General features: G+C 40.2%; 1 protein-coding gene across 1 annotated transcript in view; it reads right to left on the reverse strand.

The window, feature by feature from the left end:
* The window catches only part of CHN2 (chimerin 2), a 158978-nt gene that overhangs the window by 41453 nt on the left and 92266 nt on the right, over nucleotides 1-25259 (reverse strand). The window contains exon 6 of the mRNA XM_066195100.1: nucleotides 23500-23785. Within this exon, the coding sequence (XP_066051197.1) occupies nucleotides 23500-23785 (286 nt within the window). The remainder of the gene's footprint in view (nucleotides 1-23499; nucleotides 23786-25259) is intronic.

The raw sequence follows: 25259 nt of genomic DNA on the forward strand, positions 1-25259 counted from the left end.
AAGAAAGACTTGGCATGTTAACTGGAGCCATGCACAGTAAATACTGCCCTCATATACCCACAATCTGTCTCTAAACTAGATAGTATTGTGCTAAATTGTGTATGGGTAAGATATAATAGTCAGGATGTTTCATCAGAAATATGCAAACATTTAGACTTTTGGATGCACATTTTTGGCTATTACCATCCCACACAACTGTATTTTATAGCAGTGGATATACAGGGAAAAAGTACAGCATTTAGAAAGACTGACCACACTTTTTTCATAGAGTTCATGAAAGTTCATAGTCAAACCAAAAGAAAGCTTTTTTTTTTTTAGCAAAATGTGTCACCTATTCTTCCTGCATACTTTTCAAATATTATTGTTTAAAAAAAGATTGTGCAAGGAAGCACACTACTAAAATAGGAATCCCCAGGAGCTCTGTCAGCGAATGTATTTGGTCAGTACCTAACTGTCTACCCAAGAAGTATAAATCATCTTTCCCTAAAATGGTACCAGCAATTAGCACAATTTATTAGAGCTAGTATCCCTTCTCAGCCGTCAGGAAGAGCAGTGCCTTGCATAATTTAAAACGCCAATGAGGATGTGAATTTTTTTCTCTCACGTAGACTTTGCAAGCAAGAATCTTCCCTGGTTTACCACCTCCGGCGTGAAAGAACTTCCACCCCATTTGCTCAGGAGCAAACCTGGAGCATCCACCTGAGGCTCTACATGCCAGGCTATAGCGACCAGAGCACTGGGCTCCCTGGGATTCACTTCTACCCAGTGGTTCTCCATCACCATTTGGAACTTTGCTTCTTTCTCCAATTTCCTTCTAACATTTAAACTTGGCAGGCTACAGAAACATCCACATAGATGGATTTCTGAGATTGGCTGGATTTTGAAGAGAGAATAGCAAGGAAGAGTACCAAGCAAGACTGACCTGCCAACATCATCCTTTTTTTGGATTTTGTTGTTTGATTGGTTGCTTGGTTTTTTATCTCCCTGAAAGTACCATTCCAGCTGCAGGCCATGCTTAGACTCTACTGTGCATCACCTACTATGTTTTTGGGTTTTGTAAAACAAGACCTGTCACAGCTGGGCAGGAAAGATAAATTGTTATAAGTAATAGATAAATAAATACAGCCCAGAAAGATTCATTTTACCTTACTTCAGGCAAATCCCAATTGATTACAAGTTTCCAGGAAAAGTAACTCTCTTCCTTATTTGTACATAAAGTGCCTAGTACGCATCAGTGCTACTAAAGAAAAAAAAAGATTTTAATAAGAAGAGAAACTATTAATAGTATTCCTCAGGATATCTATGAGATGAGCAGACGCTTCTGGGTGATGGGAAGCAAGTGACCAACTGAGGATCACAGTGAGCATGGTCTAGGGATAAACACTCTAGAGAATGTTCTGAAAAAGCTGATTATTTTCCTTTTTATTACAATATTCTGACTAAAAATTTTTGCTTCTAACAACCACAATGATGGTTGTTACCCTTAGTGGTAAAAAATGCTCTAATCAGACACATTCTGCTCTTGAAAAACTATGAAACATTCCCTGTGTCATTTGTTTTATTTGTTTCTTCCCATGACTTCACAGAACAAACCGGTGGCTATTTTTCCATCACACTGACTTGCGCTCAGCAAACAGCTGATTACTCATTGTCATGTATGTAAATCTTTGAAGTGCAAAGCAAAGGAAAGAACGTCCCTATTTATTTCTAAAGTGAAATCCCAGCATCCAGCAGAATTTTAAAACTGATTTTTCTAGGGCAATACTTCTTTCATCCTCCCAATGCTAAATATTAATAAGAGAGATCTGTCTTAATTCAAGCTGCGCTCTGACCCTTGAAGTCTTACGATGCTGTGTGTGTTTACACGAGCAGAGACTATTTTTCTCCAAGCTAGTTCACATCACGCACGTTCCTCTCAAACTCTTCAGAATCCAGAATGTTAATGACCCTCCCTTCCCTCCTGGCTTGTCAGGGAATTGGGAAGCTGTGGAGTCTGGATGCTGCACAGCAGTTTTCATCAGAAAGCTGGTATTATTCCTGGTTCATTGACAAGAGGCTGACTCGTTATATTAATCTTTTCTCATTTTTGGCATCTAATTGGAGTTGCAGCTTGCATTTTTTAAATAACATTTAATAGGCTGTATTATTTTCTATATTTAGATAACAGATCCCATTAGTTTCACCTGCACTTACTCAATACTTCTGCAGAATCTAATTTGTGCACTCAGTAGCAGAAGTAGCCTCATTAGCCTCTTAACACGTTTGAACTACTTGCCAACACAAAATGAAGGCTATGGGCAGGGATGTAATCCAGCCTATTGTGCAACTTTCAACCAGTTTCATCACTGCAGCAGACTTCTTTTTTTCATTTTCATCACATGCCTTTCGCTTCCATAAAGAGCTGGGAAAAGCTGCTTGTCCACAGCTACCCACTCACTCACAGCCATGATTTAATAGTGGAAACAACTGAAATAGTAGTTAGCTAGAGCTGTGGCATTCAGGGGAAAGCAAAGTTTGGAAATTCTTCTTGTTTTTAAACCTCTTGAACTGAACCCAGGGAAAGCAGCATGTTTAACTACATAACCATGCTGCTTTAGTGGAGCAAAGGTTCCCCAGTGCACTGAGTGAGGCAGGAAACCCACAAGAAGAAAAGAGATCCTGTAACTAAAACCTCCCCCACCATGTAAATGCACAGCTGAGGTTGTACTGGTGACCCTCTGTCAGGCGTTCCTTATCCTAATTTTGTGCCTTCAAAGCTCTTTTAATATTGTCTCTTTAATTTAATTTCTTTGGATTCCTGCAACAGTGTGAATCTCTTCCCCAAGCTAAAAGTGTGAGTGGGGGTACCCCAATGACTCCAACATGGTTAAATGCCCAGACTGGACCAAAGCTTAAAAAAACAAGGACAGACATCTGCAGTATGAGCCAGCAGAGCTCAGCAAGGAGTAGGTAATAACTTTGTGGATGGGTCAATCATCGGAAGAGCATGAGGAATCAATGAATTTTCACTTTTTTTTTTTCTTTTTTTTTTTTTTTTTTCCCCTGACAACAGGGCAATTATGCGACTATGGACCCAGAATTTTTAAGTCCTAAAAGAGAGTGTGTCATGTGTTGGCCAGCCTCAGGCTCCTTCAGGTTCTATCTGCTAAAGTGAGCAATTTGTTGGAGCGGAGCCTCCACTACAAGGAGTTGGCATTTTTCAACAGAAAAATGCTGTGTTGAAAAATTCCGAATGAACTACATTAGCTGGAATCTTCTGTGTGCTGTCAAAAGCTTGTACTTTCCCTCAACCTCATCTGAGTAGTTTCCAGCAGTCAGAGAAGAAAATCCAGCTTGACGCATATGTGGAAACCTCCCAGTCAAATGGCTGAGGCTGAGCAGAAGAATGTTTTTTGGGCCTTTTTCAAATGGAGAAAATCACGCATTCATCTCTCTGCACAACCAAGACAGTAACTCACCGGGAGAACAGTCCCACTGAAGAAGAGAAGGAAGCTCAATCTCTCTTGGAATCAGGCCAGTCAGAGAAATGGAGAATAAGTTTTAGAAGTAGCCTAATCAGAGATTTAAAACAAACCAAACCTAGAGGATGCCATTTGATGTGTATTTTTCTGTTGTATTTTTTCTGTATCACTGAGCGCACATAACTCCAAGCACAATTTGGGGAAGTGGAGTTTGCAAACTAGTTCAGAACAGATTGTCCTGAATGATTCTAGTGTCTACTCAGGTACAAAGACAAGACCAACTCTGGAGGCCCTTCTCACCACTTCTGCAAGGAGGCAGTGTATGTTCCTTAGCTAGGGACATAACTCCATCACAGAAGGGTGATAGCCCTTTCACCGGGAGTCCTTGTTCCAAGGGAAGGAGGTAAAAATGAGAAATTTCTCAGAGATCTCTGATAGAAGAGGAAAAGGAAAGAGATTCCCTCAATTTTATCTGTTGTAGGTAAACATAAGGGCTCTTTGCCCCTTCCAAAGCTGCTATTCCTAGGAGCAAAAGGCAGGAGCAGTTGTTCTGTTCCCTTCAGTCCACTCGAAAAGAGGTAAGTCTGGCAGCCAGATGCTACTAAACTGTGTGAAAAAACAGCTTGAGTAAAATCTCTTTTTTTTCCTCCACCCCTTGTAAAAACACCAGCCACTTTTTGGAGAGGAAGGACTCACTCTCCTCACAATTTCAAATGAGCATGTCTCAGACTTTTGGTGAAGCACCCAACTCTCCCACAGACATTTTCTTCCAGCAGCTCTCAAGCACTGACAATTGTCATCAGCTACACCTGTGGTATTCAGGGAAATTCAGATATTTATGTTTTTTTTAAGCCACCTGAAACCAACCTGTGAAATACAACAATTTGGCGAGTCACAAACACCCAGAAGCAGGCTGTGTGACACTGGTTAAAACCACTGGAGCCCCTGCAGCCATGTATTTTGCAGACAGAAGTAGGTTTACAAAGACAGGGTGGAAAAAAAGGCAGAGGTAAATCTTACCACTACACTTACACTTACAGGAAGGTAAAAAATATGCCTAGAAACTGTATCTATGGAGCTTAAAAATATTATTAAAAATAAAAAGTAATATCAGCTTCAAATTAGCCAGGCTGCCTTAGAAATGTGATTGCAGTGTACGTCAATCTCTTTCGCCACTTGCCCTATCTTCTGAACCAACTGGCTGATTTTAGCTGAAATTGATGGAACAACAGTCTGAGTATCATGAAACTTGGTAGCTTGATTGAGGTGACAGATGTGGTCTGAGCTGCTGCGCTCCCTCCTGACCAACCTGGAAGCAATGCCTTCTGCCTCCTCTGCAGGTGAAATTAAAAGGAAATAAGGGGAGAAGAGGGTAGAGGAAGGAGGAATGGAGGTGAGGGATGGATGTGTGAAAGGTCAGGAGGGATGGCTGGGCTTGCTGAAGTGGGAGTACAGTGTGCAGAAAGATAGAGCACAAATGAATAGGGAACCCAGGCATCACCAATTCCAATGCTCACAATAAAATAACCCTTCTAATAACTGGTTCCAGGTGTTTTGTGTCAACCAGAAATATCTGGAATTGCAGAGATTTATTCTTTTATGTATTAATAGATTTCAGTGCTTAAAATTTCAAGGCATTGCATATCTTTGCTATGGGGCTCCCTTTAACCCCTTTGCTGCTGGTCCTTCTTGCATCTTCTGTGCTGCGGCAGAAGGTGACAGCTTTTCTTTGCTGTGCCGGTGCTCCATAGGCAGAAACCAGGGTATCTGTGTTGGGGTTTCTGAAGCATAAAGTGGGAAAAAGCCAAAAGAAAGACTTTTTCTTGTCCTGGGAAGGCAAGAGGGGAAATAATGAGGAAAACTAAGGCTGGCATAAAGTGTTGTTTTAGGATGATAGCTTGAACAAAGGAAATTAAAATGATTGAAGGAAAAACCACAAGGTAAGGGAGGGGAGATATTTCAGTGCACCAGATTGGAGACAAGTGTGTTGGTTTCTCATGTGATGTTTTTACCAAAATCTCTCTCCTTAAATTCTTAGAGTGTTAAGGCAAAATTCCTGCTGGGGGATGCTTCTGAGAGACAATTTTATACAGCAATTGAATTTGCAACCTTTCCTGCACTTTATCACAGCTGACTAGGGTGAAAGTTGTCATTTCCTCCAAGATTACTCAGAGCAACACCTGAGAACTTTGCAGGCAGAATCCCAACATAGAATCCCAATTTGAGACCTAAAATGTTGAGTCCCAACATGTTTTCTTGCTGGCAGGGAATGTAGAAGGCTGAGGAGAAACACAAAGCAGGCTGTGCCCTCTGTCAGTCTGATCCTTTTGGCTCCCAAAGAACAGGTGTATTTAGGTTTTTTTCATGGAGCAGATCTGAATTGCCTTTTTCCCAGTCTAGATCCCCCTGCTGTCACTGGTCTTTCTCCTCTCCCTTCCCTGCTCCTCTTCCAAAAAAACTACACATAAAAGAGTATGCCTCTTGATAAACATCTGCCTCAGGGAAGGAGACCAACTCATTGACTGGATTAAAAACAACTTTAAAAAAACTTTCCAGGGCATCCTTTCCCTAGAGTCTCAGAAGAGGCTCCATTTCCACTTTGACTTCTAAAACAAGTCAGCAAGGACCTGAGCAGCCTTATGGATTGTGTGTCCTGATGTTGCTCTGATTAATCCTGCTCTAATCAACACACTGTGATGTCCATAATTTCTTTAGTTAATAAGGCAAAAGCTGAGACTGCCACACACTTAATGTCAGCTTTGAAAATACTTCCCAATGAGGAAGTATTTCCCACAACCAGCCTGGATGACCTTGAAGAAATTAAAAAAGGGCAACAACAACAGTTTTCCCCTATTTGTGTACATGACCACATACTGAAAAAAAGGGTATTGTTTTTCTAGAAAAAAAAATTATTATGGACATAGAATTCTTTAAAATTTATTGTTAAAAAAGTGTGTATTCCACAAAAATAATGTTCCAATTCTTCAATGCCTGTTTTTTGGCAGACAGATCTTACAACAGCCTCAAGCTGATACAAGCTGTTGGAGAACCAGATCCAACAGTTTCTTAATCTAGAACTTTTTTGCTTTACATAATTTTCATTTTCATATATTAGCCGTATTCAACATCTACATAATAGTTATGGTATCCATTTGGGGACCAAAAAGAATTAGTTTTATTTCTTAATAATCTTCTTCCTTTAAATGATGATAAGCACATTTATCACAATCCCTGGGTATTTTAAAGGGTGCTCCTAAAAATAAATAGTGTAGCTTAGCTGGATCCAACCCTTTATTATATATTATATGTGTGTCTGTAATACACGGCCATTTTGTTCTGAATTTGGAAGACTTCTTTCCACTTGTTGCTGTGCCTTCAATTTCACTTAAGGCTAAAGAAAGATAAGAAGGCAATTTCTGTATATCCCTCAAAAATTCCCATGTTTGATCCTTGAGAGTTTATTTAGAAATGTGTACATGTTGTTCAAATGAAAAGGGAAGTCAACACACACTAAGATCTGCCCAGAGAGATATTTATTTCATATTTTTGATGTTTGCTTTTTTCTCATTGCTTCCCTGGAAGTGATGTCACTTGTCAGAAGAAATTACTAATGCTCTGTTCCTTAGTAGCAGCAACAGGAAGTCACACTTCTTATCACGTGTTTCTCTTTGCAACGGAATCTGAATAAACCTCAAGCCCCGTTATACCAAAATTATTTGTCATTTCACCCCTTTTAAGAGATTTATGTTGCTAAAGAGGGACTGAGGCTGATCTCCTGTCCTTCAGGCTAGTATCCAAACAGTGGGAAGGATTTGCAAATATCCAGTGGGAAGAGGTATAAATAAAATCTGGTGCTACACACTCTTCCTTCTCTGGGGTTAGGCTAGACACCACAACACAGCTACAATATTTATCATATTTGGTCATCCCTCAGAGAAGCAAAGGATGGGACAGTACATCAGATCTTGGTGCTGTCTCTTCCCAAACACCAGACACCTGAATTTCTTCTTCTAACTATCAGCAGTGGCCTACTGCTGGAGTTTCCCCTTCACTGAAGGGTGGCAATGGCAGTAACTCAAAGTCTCATGTCCTGGGGCAAACTGGTGGGGACTGTTTGTAGTAGCTGGTATATGGGGCTTTCTAAAAACCCAGTGGTTTCATATGCTTGTTGCCCATCAGCTCAGGAGTGCAGACAGTGCAGTTACCAGTCACTGCCTCTCCTGTCCCTCTTGCCTGGTGGAAGAGGCTGAAGCATAGCCCATGGTGACTGCAGTATTGGAAGACAACGCTCAACTTTATTGCCTATCCCTCTGAACAGAGCAGCAGAATTTCTTCTGAAGTGACAGCACAGCACTTGTATTTTAAGCAAAATATAAAATAGAGAAAAAAATTGATTACTGCTGTGGGACATATGCAGACCACGTCTTTAGATTCAACAATAACTCCTTGTTTTGAAGTGTCTCCTTCAAAAGATGTGGAATCTAACCACATCCACAGTTTCAACTTCTTTAGAGACAGTATTTCAAAATCACTGTTCCTAGCTTGTGGTTTGCACAGTTTCATGTGTCAGAACAAGTTCCCTGGACGCCTTTATTACACCACCAAAAGTTCTCAAGCTTGATTTTGAGAAGAAAATAGTAAAGCCCTGTAAAAGCAAGTAATTAGACTGAACAGAACGGCCCAAAGCTAAGGAAGGTAAAGTTCAAAGCACCATTACCGGAGATACACCCATGAGGCCTCAGCAAAGTCATAGATGTGGAAGCTGCAAAATGTTTAACTGGAAAAAGAACACTCTATTTATGAAGTCCCTCCCAAGCAGACAATGTAAAATTTTACTCAGGGCTGATAAACTGAGGTAGTGGGACCTGTTGAACCAAGGGATGAACTAAGAGGCAAATGCTGCTATAGTCAAACCTTTGCTCCCATCTCACTGTGCACAATCAAAGGCTCACCACATCCCTGTGCTGCTATGTTCAGATGCAAATCACATGCTTGTCTACTCATCTGACGGAAGATTTATTAAAGCCAGGGGAGTTTGGAAATTCAGGCTTTGGCAACTAAACCTGATGAAATCTGTAGCACTATCTTTCCTGTATTTGTTTTACGCTTACCTACAGAGATGTATTAAAAATTCTGCAGGTTTTAGATCCAGAAGTCTGAACTATCAAGACATTTGTAAAAGTGTAATTAAGGCAAAATGTTTTGACTTTGGCATTGTGCCACAGAAGAACGTTCAAGGAAAAAGGCTGATGACTGAGAACAGTAAGCAATTTTTTCAAAGCCTTTTATGCCATTTCAACATATGCTATTGTTTCTGCCTCTCATGGCTCCGTAGTTTCTTCACAATAGCTGTCTTTTCTGTGTTTGCCGCGGAGATCAATAAGGAGATGTTAATTAAAAGAAAATCTGCTGGAGGTTGTACTTTTCTGTTGGGATTTACCAATCTTTGGCAGCCACACCTCACTGGCCCTGACTACAATGCCAAAATAGGCTTGGTCTTGGCTTGTCATGGACACATGCTTGGTATAACCCTGACCTTTAGTGACAGTTCCACTAGCACACATGTGCCTCCTTAACATCCCCCCCACCACATGCCCTCCTCTACAGGCTGACTTCTGCAAGCTGCTAGGTATACAAAGTACCTTGTGCATCAATATTACTATTCCAAATAAACCATCACGAGACCACATTCACAAAACAACCCCAATTACCATAGCCACTGACATATCACCCTTGAACAAGACAGATCTGCACTTCTGCCCTAAAGCAACTGTTTGTGCATCTTCGCTTTCCTGCTTTCCTTTCTGTGAATGGAAGAAAGTGTCCACATGTAAAGTCTCTTGTGCAATAGCAGTGGAGATAAGGTCTTAATGGAAGCCATGAGGAGGGATATCATCAACTGCTGAGATACAGACATTAATTCATGGCTACATACAAAGGTTAAGGGAAGACAATGAAGAACTTCCCATTCTTTGGCTAGCAAATGACAATCACAACAACACAAGAGGTTTTCAGTGCAGAGGTCTACCAATGGACCAACTGGGCTGTGTAAAAATGGCACGACAGACAACCAGCTCAGTAATACAGATTCAGCAGAATGTCCACTGCTAATGGAAGGAGAAAAAGCATCCTCTGATGCTCTGTGTGACAGTTACTTTCACCAGGTTCAGAGAAAGCAAGCTGAAAAAACCTCCAGCACCCCCCAAAAAAGACATCCTGCTGAAAATAAACCAGACAGTTCAATGCTCATTACTGTGCATTTTGCCTGCACCTGTGTGTGGGCTGAGAATCCTTTTTACTAAGTTTCTTGCTTTTTAAATATATCACAAGCACACGCATAGACAAAACACGAGGCATAGACCTGTCAGAGGCAGACTAATGTCAGCACTTCAGCCTCCTGGCTGTCAGGTCTGATTCCAAGTAACCTTTTGTCTTCTTGTTCCAGCTACTAAATTACAGATCAAGTGAAAAATGTAATTATACCCCAAAAGGCCATGGACAGCATCTTGGAATACAGTGAATTGTGAACAGAACAACAATAATAAAAAGATAAACTAGTATTACCTGTGGTGCATGGCTGATTCAAAATGCTCCACGGTCCCACATGAGCTATTATAAAACTGTTTCCTATTCGCCAATTTCTCTTTTTCAGGGATACAAACAATTCCTCCCACATCCCCCCACTCCCCTGGCTCTTTTTAAAGCCTTGTGAAAAATACATCTTCCCTGTTGCAATAAATACTCAGTTATACTGTTACTGAATTCTACTGTATTGGTTTTTTTCCTTGAGGATGATGCAGAACTTGTGTTTTTTAAAGTCTTATGAAGCTGCAAATATCAAGACTTATTTTCAGTGTGGAAATTTATCTGCTAAACTTTCACAGAAGGAAAAAATTAAAAAATTCATAGGAATTATTATTTTCTCAATTGGCTCTGATGTTATATTAGATTGGAGGTGCTATCAAAAACTGAATTAACTTCTTTTTCATTTGTTTATTGGAATATTAAATATTCAAGGACTTTCTCTGCATTCTTGCACACATCTCTAAATACACAACTGTTCAAAATACTAAATTATTCTTAGCAGCACCTGACAAGATAAAAGTAGGTGGTGGTGTTAGAGTGTAAACTTTCACAGTTGTTAAACCAATTTACATACAGTCAGAAAGGCTGCTGATGGCAGAAATTTTTAATCACCTCTTTCTTATTAGTGTCAAGATTCTTACCCTTACTCAGGTACTTGTACTCATGTTTTAAAAGGAAAATAGGCAATAAACTGGGAAAGTATTAACCTTTCAGCTACTGCCCCTTTATTTGCAGTCTTCTATCTCAAATACAACTGCAGAAGAATCAAGCTTCCCACCTCCATTTGCTGGCACCAAAGAGGGTTCTTCTGAGCCTGAGAAGATACAAATATTTATTACTCCATAGACAGCTCAGGCTGTGCTTGCTCAGGAGGCTGGCTCAGCAAAGCTCCAAGGCACTGGGCCCTGGAGATGTGTATCACAACACACTGGTCCACATTTCTAGTTCTGGGCAGCTCTAACAGGACAGCAATGTGCCTCAACTCGTGGCTATGCAGGCTTGCTCTCATTTCAGCTGGGGCAGTATCACACCTTTGTTCGAGAGCATCCACTGTGACCTACAAAGAAAGAAAACGCTACAGGTACCTGAGCTACCTTTTGCTTTTTAAATTTTTTTATATCTGCAACATCAAATTTAGTGAGAAATAGAACAAAGGAAATCAGAGGAAGTTTTGTATTTTCTCATGAATTTCAGTGTCTATAGGTGGATGATACAGAGCTTGTACACTGCTTGCATGTGGAGAAGGAAACAAACCATGGAATTGAGAGCTCATTAAAAAACCACACATGGCAAAATTCCCTACAAAGTATCATGTGGAAGTTATATGAATCCTGCACTGAATGCAGTGTCTCATAAAAAGCAAGTTATATCACCTGATAACTTGACTCTGTTCAACTGGGATTCTGCCAGCCCACAAAGACACCACAATCCAGACTTTTCCCTTAATTCCTAGTACTTCGAGGTCTATGAGAAACCAAATCAGGTGAATAGTGTCCTTGAAAAGACTCTCGTTAGTCCAATCTCTGGTAGTATACATCAATTTCAGCCATTCTGGAAGTGCCTTAAGCTCTGTCTGCAAATTCACTTGGCTTCAATTTCAGCAATGCATTATAGACCAGATGGATTTAGGAAAGTCCACTGACTGGACTGATCAAATTAAAGGAAGGGGATGAGAGAAACAAATAAATAAATAAAAGAAAAAATACTTTTCCTCTACTTCCTAAAATATATAAAGAAATAGAATTAATTTGTTTGAAATTAATAGAGAGGTGTCTCTCTTTGTACTTAGGTTGCAAACCACAGTTTTATGAATGCAGCCTGGCAGCAATCAGGGATCCAACCATGGACATGCAGGACAGCTGCTCACTGCCCAAGCTACATGCTGCTCTATTAGTATTTTCCTGAGGCCTGCAAAAATAACAGACATAAAACCCTTTACAGAATATGGGCACCAGAACAACTGATAATGGAAACAGGCATAAATTCATCTTTGTGGTACGAATCACAAAGACTCTCCTGATGCCAGAGCACAGATGCTTCGGGCACAGTTTTGATGTCCTAATGCAAGCTGTTAAAATCATAGAATCACAGAATCATAGAATGGCTTGGGTCGGAGGGGACTTAAAGATCACCTGATTCCAACACCAGGCATGTCTGGGGTACAGTGTTAAAAGCAAGGAGAGGATCTATCCCCATAATCTTGTTCTTATGGCAAAGTCTCTTTTCCACACTCCTCAGCACTGGCATAATGAGCACACCCCATATTTAACTCCCTTTTTATATGGCCAACCTTGTTTGTACGAGCTCACGCTCTCCAGATAAAACCAGTTCTGTCAACTCAGGTCCATACATAAGTTATGGCAGAGCAGACTGACAGACAATAGGATTCATCCCAGAATTTCGTCTGATGGGGCAGCTACAACTCCCTTCCAGGGAGAGCTGCAAAAACCTGTGCCATCAGCAATATGGATATCTCCTGCAAGAACAAAGTTTATCTTCACAGTATCTGCAGTTAGTCCAAAGGACCTATTTGTCAGCTTAGAGCAGATATACTGAACAGTATTTTTTTGGTAGAGGCTAAGTGCTCTGCCCTGGTGATGACTGTGGCCCTGGCTTTTCTCAAGGTTGAACTATGTGAAAAGGCGCTTTTTTTCACACGACAGAAGATAGCTACACTTATTCTTTCACCAACAGAGAAGCAACAGCATACGTTAAAACTGCAGTCTGGGTGATGTAAAACGAGTCACACAGACATGCAGAATAAAAACATATTTTCTGTCAGTAAGTATTTAGCACTAACCATTGGATGCCATTGCTTTAAAATCCCACCTCTGAAATCAAAAGCTGTGCTTTTCGTTCCCAGAAGAATAAACGTTTTCTTCATTTGAATTTTTAAATGCATTATATATTCCCACATTGGCTTTTCAGATAAGTAAAACAAGTAAATCATATGATGTATTTGCATATTAAAACCTGTCACTATTTATGTAAGTCCTCCGAGACTGGACCCTTCTGTAGGACCATCTCCATGTACACACCTATTTCTTACAGCACTGCATTTCACAATCTGTTTTAAAACAAAAGTCACTTTGAGAAGCTGAAGACTAACTCTAAGGCTGAATTAAGCAATGGTGATGTTGTGCCACGTTTTTTAAGAACAAGATGAATGCTTGTTGCCAAAAAAAGGCATGGGGTGGTCATGTTCCCATGAAACCACCCATTGCTCAAGCACAAATGGGTGCCAGCAGTGTAAGATACCCCAATTCAGTCCCCAGAAACTCTAAAGTAAACATGCCACCTAGTGTTTAATTGTGACAATTTCATCCATAAATCATCTTGATTGATTCCTCACAAGCTGTTCCCTGCAAGTCTAGGTTGTATAGAGTCTAGGCAGAGTTATCTGGAAACACCTTCTCCAGATTTCCCCCCTTCCTCCCCCACAAAAAGCCCTGTCTCAACTTCTGTTTTGCTACCGAGAAACTCTGCCAAGTTACACTACTCCCAGTCCATCCTTCTTTTTTGAGGAGCCTGCAGTGCAGACTGCCATGAGCAATTCAGAAGGAAGGCACTGAAAACTGACCTCAGAGAGTCATTCCCACTGTCAAGGTCCCAAACAAACCCGACAGACTTCAGAAAAGCTGCCTTGTACCACCAGCCAAATGGCACCTGGCACAGACCTCCAACATCTCCCTGCCTAAAGGTACTGGGCAGAATTACTCTGGGAAGGTGAAGCACAATCTCTAGCTTACAGCTTGCCAAAAATGGATGAGTCACCAAAGCTATAGGTACTGTTTTGATGGATGGAACCAGCAGAAAACCAGGGAAAGATGCTTTCAAAGTATAACATCATCAAAAGCAGTGAGGACAATTTCTCTTGACGCCCTGGCAAACTCCTCCTTCGTCACCTCTAGCCTGACACCCCTGGCTTGAATGCAAACAAGCCTCCCCAAAGAAGAGCTACCGCCCCTTTGTGGCTCAGCTCCTTTCTATGCACTTAAACCCCACCAAATTCTCCTCTTAAAAATTCTATCTGAGATTCTCTTGATGCTTCTGCCATGGATGCTCATTATGTTCCTAGGGATTAAATTCCTACACTGAGTGACATCATAGCACAAAGTGTCCTGAGTTTTTGGTGATGTCTTGTTTGCCTTTTTTCCAGATCAATAAAAATCTGAAATGAAACTCCTGTTCCTGCAGTACTTCATCAGCCACTTTCCCCCAGCTCATCAAGTTGCTGTCTATCTCTATTCTTTGCTTGAAATTCCTCTACCTATTTTTGGTCCATGTAACCATGTTCATGAGCCAACCAAATTTGAATTAATGTCAAGAGTGCAGTTTCATGAGAGATTGTACCACTTTACTAAAAATCCAATTATTCTGCATCTGCTGCATTCTTTTCACTCAGTACTTTTGTAAATCTGTCAAAAAGGCAATCAAGCCTAACTGGCAGCATTCCTTCTTTATAACCCATGCTGACGACTGTGCGCAGTCCCGTTGATCTCCAGGGCTGAGAATGCACTAAAAGGAAGAGCCCACTGTTACCGTCAGTACTCGTCACTCCACGGCATCCTCTTCTCCAAACACGAGCAGTTTTTATAACTGGTTCCCGAACTCTGGAGTCCAACCTCAGCTGAGAACAGTCAACAGCACGTGCATCACTGTGGCCAGCTGTCCTCCTGCCCAGGGTGCCTTCTCCCGCCTGGGAGAGCCATCAAGCTCTATTAACTGAGACTGTGCTCAGCTTTCTGATGCTGACCCAACCTGAAGGTGACCAGGGAGATACCTGCACCTGGATTCCCAGTATCCCAGTTGAAGGATGTGGATGTAGGCTGCTAACCTGTCTCTGTGGTGAGAGACCAGATGAAAAAGCCTTGGACACCAGGATTGTGGCTGCAGTTAGTGCCTTACTAGTGCAGTGGCAATTCTGAACTGAAGGTTGAATGTCCCCTCCTCCCAGAGGGAGGAATCAAATAACCAGTCCTTAGCTACTTTTGTACATTGTCTTCATCTAGCCAAGATGAATCAGAGCCCACATAATATATTTTCAGACACAGAAAACCACAAAGAAATAGGACTAGAAGGTACTGTGAGATGTTTTTCTCCTGCCTGCCTCAGGTATCCATGCTATCTGTGCCATTTCTGCCAGATGTTTTCTAATATGTTTCTATGCCTTCTGATGAGGCAGATTTGTCACCCCCTCAGGCACTCTAGCCCAGCATTTCATTATTCTTTCTTTTCTCCTTTAATAGCTAACCTGCAATGTTCATCACTGTATTTCAGTCCTATCATTTCTTGTCACATTCAGCATGAACACAGAGGATAGGTTATTATTTTTATATAATTAGCCAAGACAATGTATGACCTAGACATGCAAATCACTTAAAATACTTATTTTCTAATCAAAATATAAAGGAAAAACACTACTCACAACTTAAATCCTCTCTTTTTGACACTAATTCTGAGTCCTCCACTACCAGAAATTAGTATCTCTCTCTTACATTCAAGAAGTTGAACACTTGTCTTCCAATTTCAAAACATGGCAGTTTAAAGGTGCTTGTAAAATTTTAGTTTCTACTCCTACACAGTGTCTCAAGATTCATGCAAGATAATCAAGTCTAGATTTTTACTTAAAAAATGCCTTTTCATTTTCTAGTGGCTAGACAAATGAAATGTTTATGCTGAAGGCTTCATCCCAATCCCTGTGGAAGTTTATTTATATGAATTTAATGCCATCAAACTGTGTAAAGAGTATAAAAGTCAAGATAATATACCCTCACATATGGTTTTATTTTTAGTACATCAGAGTAAGCATCGTTTTTATGCAACAGATGTTTAGCCTTAGTACAATTACTAATAAGATCATAAGACGAACGTACCCAAGAGAAAAGGGTTAATTTATGAATTTGGTAGGGGTTACCTGCAGATACAGTCCTGCACTTGAAGACACAAGTGGCATTTACCTTAGGAGTACTCTAAGCACTTCTGGTATATTGAATAATTTTTATTACTAAACTGAAATTCTCATCTGAGAAAATTTCAACCTAGCTGTGATGTTCAAATTGCTTCCTTTTGGCTGTCTTTCAAAAACACTGGATTGGAAAACAGTATGGTGGTAACAAACTTGGTATTTACCTTTGCTCCATATGCTTATCAATGCCCTGAACTACTCCAAGACTCAGTGAAATCCTTGGGGGTCTTCCCCTTAATTCAGTAGCATTTGGATCAGATTATACCCATTGCATCATGTAATTTGTGTGGATCAGTATTGTCTCCAACTTACAAGCTCTCTTCAGGCATAATCACATCACTTCTTCTGCTTAAGGCAAAAGTCATGAATTCTAAGCTGACAGTAATAATACAACATAAACCAGGAACCTGGAGAGATGTTAACAGTTCAGGGAACAATGTAAGCAAATACTTTGCTATGGAACTTCTCTTCCCCTTGATTCCCTCAATTTTCACTATTTTTATAATTAATAAAAAACTACTCATTTCATAAATCCTTGCTTAATCAGGCTAAATATAAGGTAATAGTTAGGAGTGTCACTGAAAACTACAAAGCACTACCCATTTTCCTGTGCATAAACAAAGACAGCCAGAGGGAAGGAATTGAAACAGACACTTTCCACAATTATGCTTGGGTAGCTTTCTTATTTTTATTTCTTATATTGTGTCTATTTTATATTTATGATACACTAAAAAAACAAAAAGCTGCAGAGACATGGCTGGAAAATACAAAAGAATGCCAACACTGAAGGGAAAAAAAAAAAGATCAGCAAAATATATTTTTGGTATGATGCAGTTTGTCATTTGAAATATAAATTTATTAAAAGATATATGCTGGTAGACCTACTGTATTAATATAAACTCCTCCTTGCTGTGCTGTAATATCAAAGAGTATTCTGGATGGAATCACTCCTGAATTGCTAACAGTTATTTAAAGAAGAGAGTCAGCTATGTAGTTAAGAACTCATGTCAAGGCAGGCTACAATTAAGTACGTACATGTGGTAACCTGTGTGTAGAATACTACTCTTGCAGGACAAGCCTGAGTGACTGATGAAAGGAATTCATTACTCCCAAAGTCATTTTGATGTATTAGTTTGTTGCTTCTAGCAGCAAAAATGCCACAGATCTTCTATCACTGCATGTATTACTTAACCCTGAAGATAATGGCCACCTTTGTGTGCAGGATTTATGTTGCTTTTTATCAGTGTGGTGTCTGAGCATCTTCTGGGAAAAATCAGTACCGCAAGGGAGAAGTCCCTTGTGAATTCTGTGGCTATGCATACATGAGTGTGACTGTAACCCCTAATAAAAGATGATGGTGGGTTGTTAATATTCATTTAGAACTGAGCATTTCAATTTTTTCTGACCAAGCATGCCGCAAAAAGAAGGGAGTTGAAGGCAATGTAAAATACACCATATCAAATTATCAGTGCCTTTCCAGCCCAGAGTCTGCAGGATGTTTCTGCTCACTACCTTCTTAACCCCATGATCTGCTGCTGGGGCAGCACAGTGCCCTGCAGCCCTCCTGTGGAAGGAAATGCTCAACATCTGGATAGACATCCCAGCAGAGAATTAAACACTATCTAGCAACCTGTAATAGGATCATTAGAGGTTATGGGGAGCTGCAGAATGGAAAGAATAATGAATAAATGAAAGACTGAAAAGATTTCTTTATTGTTTGCTAATAGCAGTACCTGTAGAAAATTCAATGAAGAGACAAAAATGGAGTTGTAAGATGAGGCTAAAAAGCCTTCAGAAAGGGACGTGGTGCGAATAACAATGTAAAAGTGTCAAATACCTACAAAAATTGAACCAAACCACAGGTTGTCTTAAAATTGACAGTCTCTTGTACAATTTTGATGTACAAGAAACAGCAGTGCCCCTAAAAATTTAGTTCCATAACCAGATTACATCTCCAGTTAAGGGATGTTAGAAAATAGTCTTTCCTGGAAGTCTTTCATTTTCTTCTATGGGAAACTGTGTGTGAGCAGCATGACTAATGAGGACAGCACTATCAGCTCCTAGCAAAGTTATTCTTCCTTTTCTGCCACCTTTGCCTTAATAGGAATAGTTTTCTTATCTGTCTATTACTTGTGTGGGATTTTTTGCCAAGGAAATCTACAACTTCTCAGACTTCATAATATGCTAATAATTTCTCCTCTTTAGTTCTAGCTACAGTGTTAACTGTGGGCACTTCAAGGTCTAGTTATGAGTTCCACCAAAACAGATACAGAGAGGCTACCATGTCAAACAGCCACACGGAGTTTTCTGCACTGTCCCGCTGCTAAGTGAAGACTCCTGGAACAGCTGGCTCTTGGTTTAGCTCGAACTCTGCACCGTTCTGTACAGACCATCACTGCTAAATGCCTCATGCTGCTTCGGGCATGTACTTGCAGCCAGAGAGCAGAACAAGCACTCCAGCCCAGGCCCCAAGCAAACTCATATTTCATGTACAACCGGTATGTTTGAACTGACTGAGCCAGATCTGACTAGGAGAGAAGTTGATGGGAGCTTTGCCAGGACCCAAATAAGCAGAGACTTGGCACTGGAAAAAACCTTCCTTAATCTTTACTGCACTTACCAACAGTTTGTCCTCTTTCAGATAGATTAAGATCATTCTTTTTGCAAACACTTGAAGCTCAAATGCTTCCAAGGGTTTTCTTTAACTCCAGCCTGCTCTTCTCATCAGACCAGCGCAGCAAAGAAACAAGTTGTGGGGCACAGCCTTTCTCTGACACAGGGCACTGTGTCACAGCATCCAGGTCTCGCCCAAGGCACGGGGAGGTTGCAGTAGTGCACAGGGCAGGTCACAGTAGTGGGATTGAAAGTGCAAGAGCAGGGAACCAGGATGGCTTTTCCATCAGCAACTGCAACAGTTTTACCTGATCAGGGCATTCATGAAACTACAGCTTTTATTTACTTCCAACATTTCAATTCTTCAAATATATTTTCCAAATTACACTTGCTGAGGTAGGATTCGAAAGGAGTATTATTTTCTCCCTGTCTGTGGCAAAGTCGGCTGACTCAGTGAGGGCAGCATTTGCAGGAAAATGCGATAGCAATAAATGTTTCAGAACTACATATTTTACTGACAGATTACTGCAAATTTTTTCACTCCTGGATGTGAAGATTAATTGCTTACAGCAGGTTACACTTCTTCTACATTCACCATTAACTTGAACTACTGGTAATTAATTACAGGCTGCACCAGTACCAGGAACTTATCTGTCCTACATCCTCTAGTATGTGCTCATTTTCCCCAAGTACAACATTCCCTAGGCAGAACAAACATAAAGCAGGGGATCGCAACTTGCCCAAGCTTAAGTCACAACTCTAAACAGACAACAGGCGATCATCAAATTTTCTTTGCACAAAAAACTATCCAAAATGCTTGTTGAACCTGGATCCTGTTAAAAGGACAATTGCCTACACTGCTAAGAAAGAATCTGCAGTATGCTGTTCTCCCACAACACCTCATTCCTAAAAATCATTGCGGTTGCTTTTAGATTAAAGATCTGTTAAACTACTCTGGCTAAAATTTAGAATTTGTGCCGACAAATCAAGCACTTCTTCAAAATCAGACAGAAATAACTTCTGGATGAAACACCAGCTTTAAGTATCTTAGAGCATAAATGCTTCCTTAGGTCCGATATAAAAAATGATTAAAAAAAGCATGAACAACAACAGCTTAATCCAGCCCAATTATCACATCCCCTTCTGGAATGGGCATGGCTCCACTGATTACAACCTCAAAGAAAATATCATTATGGGAATAGACAAGTACCCCGGGCAGTACCAAGACATCTCATCTGAGCGCTGGCTGTTCCTGCCACCCTGTCGGTGGCCCCCCTCTGCCGACCCACCCCCACGGAGGCGGTGGCACTGGAGTGACAGAGGCATTGAATAAACCCCCCTGTCACCGTGGGAGGCGACAGAACGAACAGACTCCCGGGATGGTGTTAACAAACCCATCGAGGAGATGAATGCCTTCAGCTGCACTTTCACACTCCGGAATTAGTTTCAGTATGAAACAAAATCTCGCTTATAAAGAGTCTAATTTCAGAGTACTGGTGCTTAACCTTAGAGCACCGAATTCTCATCCTCCTCTTGAGAAATAATGGAAGTTTCTGTCCTGCATGTATGGCTTCCCCCCATCATTTCGGAATCATTCAAAACACTCTAGGCAGCACTTTCAAATAAATCAGCTCGATAATCTTATTTTTTAACATTTTATACCTGTTCAGCTGGCCAGAGGAAAAAAATGAATGATTTTTCACACATTCAGCAAAGAATTTATTTTGCAGAAAAACATCATACTGAATATGCATTCACTTATTTCTAGAGGTCTGAAATTTACTGGAGTTACTGAAGTGGGTGAAGGCTGTGATTTGAGGGCAAACAGTGGCCTTTGTCTAAAATGCTGTACAAGACATCCTAGCCTCAGGCAAAACATCTGACAGAACTCTCACTGAACTACCACTTCCCCACAATATTCTTCTATTTTAGAGGATTTCTAAAGTTTATATAAAAAGAAATACAAAATTCCCTTTATCCTGTTTTACCCTCATTTTTTAGTACTGACAAATGCTCGATAATTCACCAGTTTATTCCAAAGCCCAGTCCATACTTTATCTGAGGCTACTGTGAGTAACAAAATGGAAGATGACCCCCGGGTCTCTGCTACCAAACCTCTCATGACTTCCCCCAGGTGAATTTGAATCAAAAGCAGCCATGATAGGCTTCACCATACAGACTTTTGTGAGCTTTTTACTTAGTTGCTAATATTTGACTTGATGTAATCTTTTTTTTTTTTTTCACATGGATTTTCATGAGATGATGGAAAACTACTGGTACTGGTAGAGAAGCCCACTGAGAGTCCAAATCATCAATATGAAGGCTTCAGCTGCTACATCAAGTCTTCAGCCTGAGCAGATCCCCTTGTCTATTTAGTCCCATTCCTCTTATAGCTGTGATTGCTCCTACTCCTCCTGGCAAGAAAAATATGCTAGAAACAGCTGCTATTCCTCCTTCTGGTTTTCCCCTCAGTGGGAGGAAGGCAGAGGGTTGCCAACAGTGTACTTGCTTAGCTGAAGCCAGCTATTTTTACATGACAGCACAGCCACAGAGCCCAGCCTTGCAGGCTGCTCCTGCCTGCACGCACAGAAATCTAGATGAGCACAAGTCCTTGTAGGCCAAGGACCTGCCTTTCACATTATGAACCTCAGAGACAAATAATTCTCTAAACACTTAAATTTCATTCAGCAGCAATACAAAAGAAGACCTAATATAATTGGTAATGAGGTCCAGAGGTGTGTTTTCACTATTCCTAGTGCATTGCATCAACTCAAAATGCTTTCAAGCACAGGTACCTGGAACTAAGAATGCAGTACTCCTCTCACCTTAAGCCAATATAACCATTTTCGAGCTGTTATCAGGGAAGAGTCCTGTGCTGCATTTCCACTCACATGAGGTGGATCAGGTAGCAGATGTGGCAGAAAATTCACTTATTTTTTCTTCTGGCTGAGTCAGTTTTAATCTGGAGCTGTTTGCTAGTGGCACCTATTGTGTAGCTGCACAAAACCATACACCAGTAATAGGGTGATGGAGAACAAGAGAGGCCAGGGGGCCTTTCAGCAATGGTTTGCCTTCTGTTGGTCTAAAAGGGTTTTTACAATGCCTACTTAAAACTGCCCAGCCTGAAGACTGGCATCCAACAGCAAGCACAACAGAAAACACAATCCTTTATGGAATATTTGGTACTAGAGCAAACCCCTCTGAAGCCTTTGAGAGCACTTTGAGAATAACAAAAGACTTGCTCCTCAACTACAAAAACTGTTAGTAAACCGAAACACAATTTTGAAACTGTGTTTTTCTTTGTACAAATCAAATTCTTCTGATTTCCTAGAGAATGAAGCATGGCTTTCAATTGCCATGACTGCTTTGTTACACTACATGCATGTAATAATATTTGCAATCATCCCAATAATGATCCAGTTTCCTTACTTACACAGAAACACCTACACCAAAAAATTTGTCACACTGCACTATGTCTGCTTCTTATTGTGCCTCAAATGAAGTAAAAATTCCCTTTCTTATGCCTGTTACAGCATTTAAAATCACCCAGTGTCCAGTCACAGGAATCAACTGAATGAGAATTGGATGTCTCAATGGCATCTACTCCTCTTGGATATTACACCACCATTCAATTGAACCAAAAACTACCATCACCAGTGGAATAATTTTGAAATAAAACGTGAATGGAGGACTTGTGCCATTCTCCAAATGCCTTCCCTGCATCAGCATGTCTCCCCTAAAAAATGTCATTGTCAATGAAATTTACTTGCTATAGAGGATGAGTAGGTTTACATGTCAGGTCAGTTACTCAAGCAATTACTATTACTGAGAAATCCAAACCAGTAAATGATCTGCCAATGGAGATACGTGAACCCAACAGACAATTCTGCTAGAAATGCCCTAGAGACACGAGGATACACATAAAAAAGCTGATCTCTTTCATACTTGCCATGACTATATGACAGCAAATTCACTCCCTGCTTTACAAATAAAAACTGGCTCTAGTTCCCAACTAGCTGGCCAGCATTGAACACCAAAATCAACAGTCACACTGCAGAAGTATGCTTAACAAATGTCAGTAAGTCAATTCAGCACAAGGACCAGAGTCAAAAACAAAGTTTTGTTTGACAGCTCTTGCTGCCATACCACCTGGGAAATGAAAATATCCACATGTCCCTGCTTACAAGGCTGTTTCTCATATGTAAAATAATTTCTAATTTTACATCTTCAGATGGCTGCTAACTGCACAAAATTCTCAGTTTATCATCATGTAAGTCCTAGTCCATACAATGCTCTGGGATATGAGTGTGTAAGAGAAGGAGATCAAGCAAAGCCCACTTCAAATGAGAAGAGCGAGAAGAAATGGAGGCAAACAGACAACATCCCAATTTCAGATCCATGAGAAGGAAAGAAAACACACAATATCCCAATTTGAGACCCATCCACCAAAGGCTTGTCAGAGAAGAAGAGCTTTGAACCACATACAGAAAGACAACAAACTTGAGCTGTGGTGAAGGGTCAATGGGAACCAGATTCATAACCCTACTGTGGAAAATGCTTGAGTATATACCTGGACAAATATAACCTGTGACCAATTTCAGATGCAGCTCCTAAGGTAAATGGTATATATCCATATATTTACAGGGTGAAAACAGTTGCATTTGGTACTTCTTAGAAAGTTTTCATCATAAGCTCTAGTCAAATATTAGTTGGGAGTCAAGGTCACATTAACAGGATGTAAACTCTGCAGTGGAATAGCAATGTTTATTAAAGTATAGGAAAATAGAAACAGGTCTCCTGACAAAACCTTTTCTTCTCAGGTTTGATAGAAGGACTGTTGTTAATTATGAAAATTTCAAACTGAATACTTACCTTTTCAACTGGAGTATTTTCTTCACTCGTTACACTTGCTTTTCTTGATTCATTTTTTGTTCTGCTCAGCCTCCGGGACACTTTTTCTCTAAGCAAAGTGGCATATCCAATGTGCTCATATATGGGGTTTGTTGTCATTTTGGAAATATACTCAGAAGCCTTTGTTTCTATATACAATGTTATCAAGCCATCTGTAACCAGATCATGGATTGATTCAAATCTTTTCTCTCCAACGAAGTGCTTCCCATCATAGAACAACCTGTAGTTTAAGGTCTGATTACCAAATCTGCCAACACCAGAAAAAAAACAGAGGGAGAGAAGAGAGAGAGAATTCAGACTGTGTGGAAGGCTCTTCCATCCTGAAGCATTTTTGAGGTGCAGAAAGTGGGTGCTTAATCACATATGGGCATATTTACAGTCAACAAAGAGATGGGCATCTACCAAGTAATCAAAATCCTAAGGGTCTGAATCATGCTCTGTCAGGAAGCCAGGGAGACCAAGCTCCTAATTCACGGCCCAATTAAATATTCAAAGTTAAGTGGGAAAACTCTAGCCCTATTTACAGCATCTGTAATCTATTGGGATTTTTAAACTGTTTCAATAATCCAAGTGATGTAGTAGTACATTCAGTTTGTGACACTGAGGCTGGAATCCCATCACTGATTGAAGCATTCAAAGATACAGTACTGTGTTAAATGGTCCTTATATTGCATCAAAACTGCATGTCTTTGCAAATTTTGTTGGGAATTCAAACCCCAGTGGTTTAAACCTCTTATTTTTCGCCCACATTTTTCATATAAAATCCCAATTTATAATTAAACTCGGATTTGATTCTACAAGTAATTATGCAGATGGATTTAAAAAACATATTGTTTCATCAAAACAATAGGCATTTTACCATAATTCTTATCCTTTATTATTTTTTAATTCTTCATTTTGAAATCTCCTCTAAAACCCTAAAAAATTGTGTTTGCTCTTTTTCAGCTGACACAAATTGGTTTTAATTTACACCACTTTTTAGTTGGCATGACTCACCAGCTTTTCCAGCTTTACCATCTGCACATCAATACAAATTCTAAGCATGACTTCAGCACTGTATCACAGCTACTTGGGGTAACTCCTCAAATGATTTTTCTTCATATCTTACCAGCAGAAGGGTAAAAATGCAGAGTTTTAGTTTGTGTATATCTCACAAGAGTAATAATGCTATAAAAATTGCAAAATATTGCCAAGGAGTTTGTTTCATCAAAACCCAAATGAATAGTTTGTCCTCTTGCTGCTAATGCATAGTGTCCTTAAGACCTGAGAGGGCAGGTTTTGAATGGCACAGCTAAGCCAGGAAAGGCACCTGTGAGAGGCAGTGAGTTTGGAGCTTAGATTCCCACTGCATTTTTCATTCAGTTGAATAGCAGCCTCTTCTTTGAGCAGCAGCATCCCATGTTTCACAATGTATTCCTACAAAAACTTGAGCTCTTACTGGGGAAGAAAACTGCCAGTTTTCAGCTTCTGGATGTCATGATTTTCCAGTTTTATTTGGGCTTATTATCATAGATAGTTGTTGATGTTTGTACACAACATTTGAGTTCAAGGACAACTTGGCTGTGTCCTCTACTGGGACGCGTTCCTGTTCTGTATTCACTCTCATTTTTTATAGAGTCTTGAAAGAGAAGATCCATCTTTACAAAACTTAACTCTAGGTTAAAAAAAAAATAAATCTGGAAATGGGCACTGCTTCTAAAAAAGGACTTCCTAGCCAGGTG

Source organism: Chamaea fasciata, unplaced genomic scaffold (assembly GCF_029207755.1).
Source record: "Chamaea fasciata isolate MVZ Bird 193981 ecotype frontalis unplaced genomic scaffold, bChaFas1.0.hap1 SCAF_1, whole genome shotgun sequence".
NCBI classification, from domain to species: Eukaryota; Metazoa; Chordata; class Aves; order Passeriformes; family Sylviidae; genus Chamaea; species Chamaea fasciata.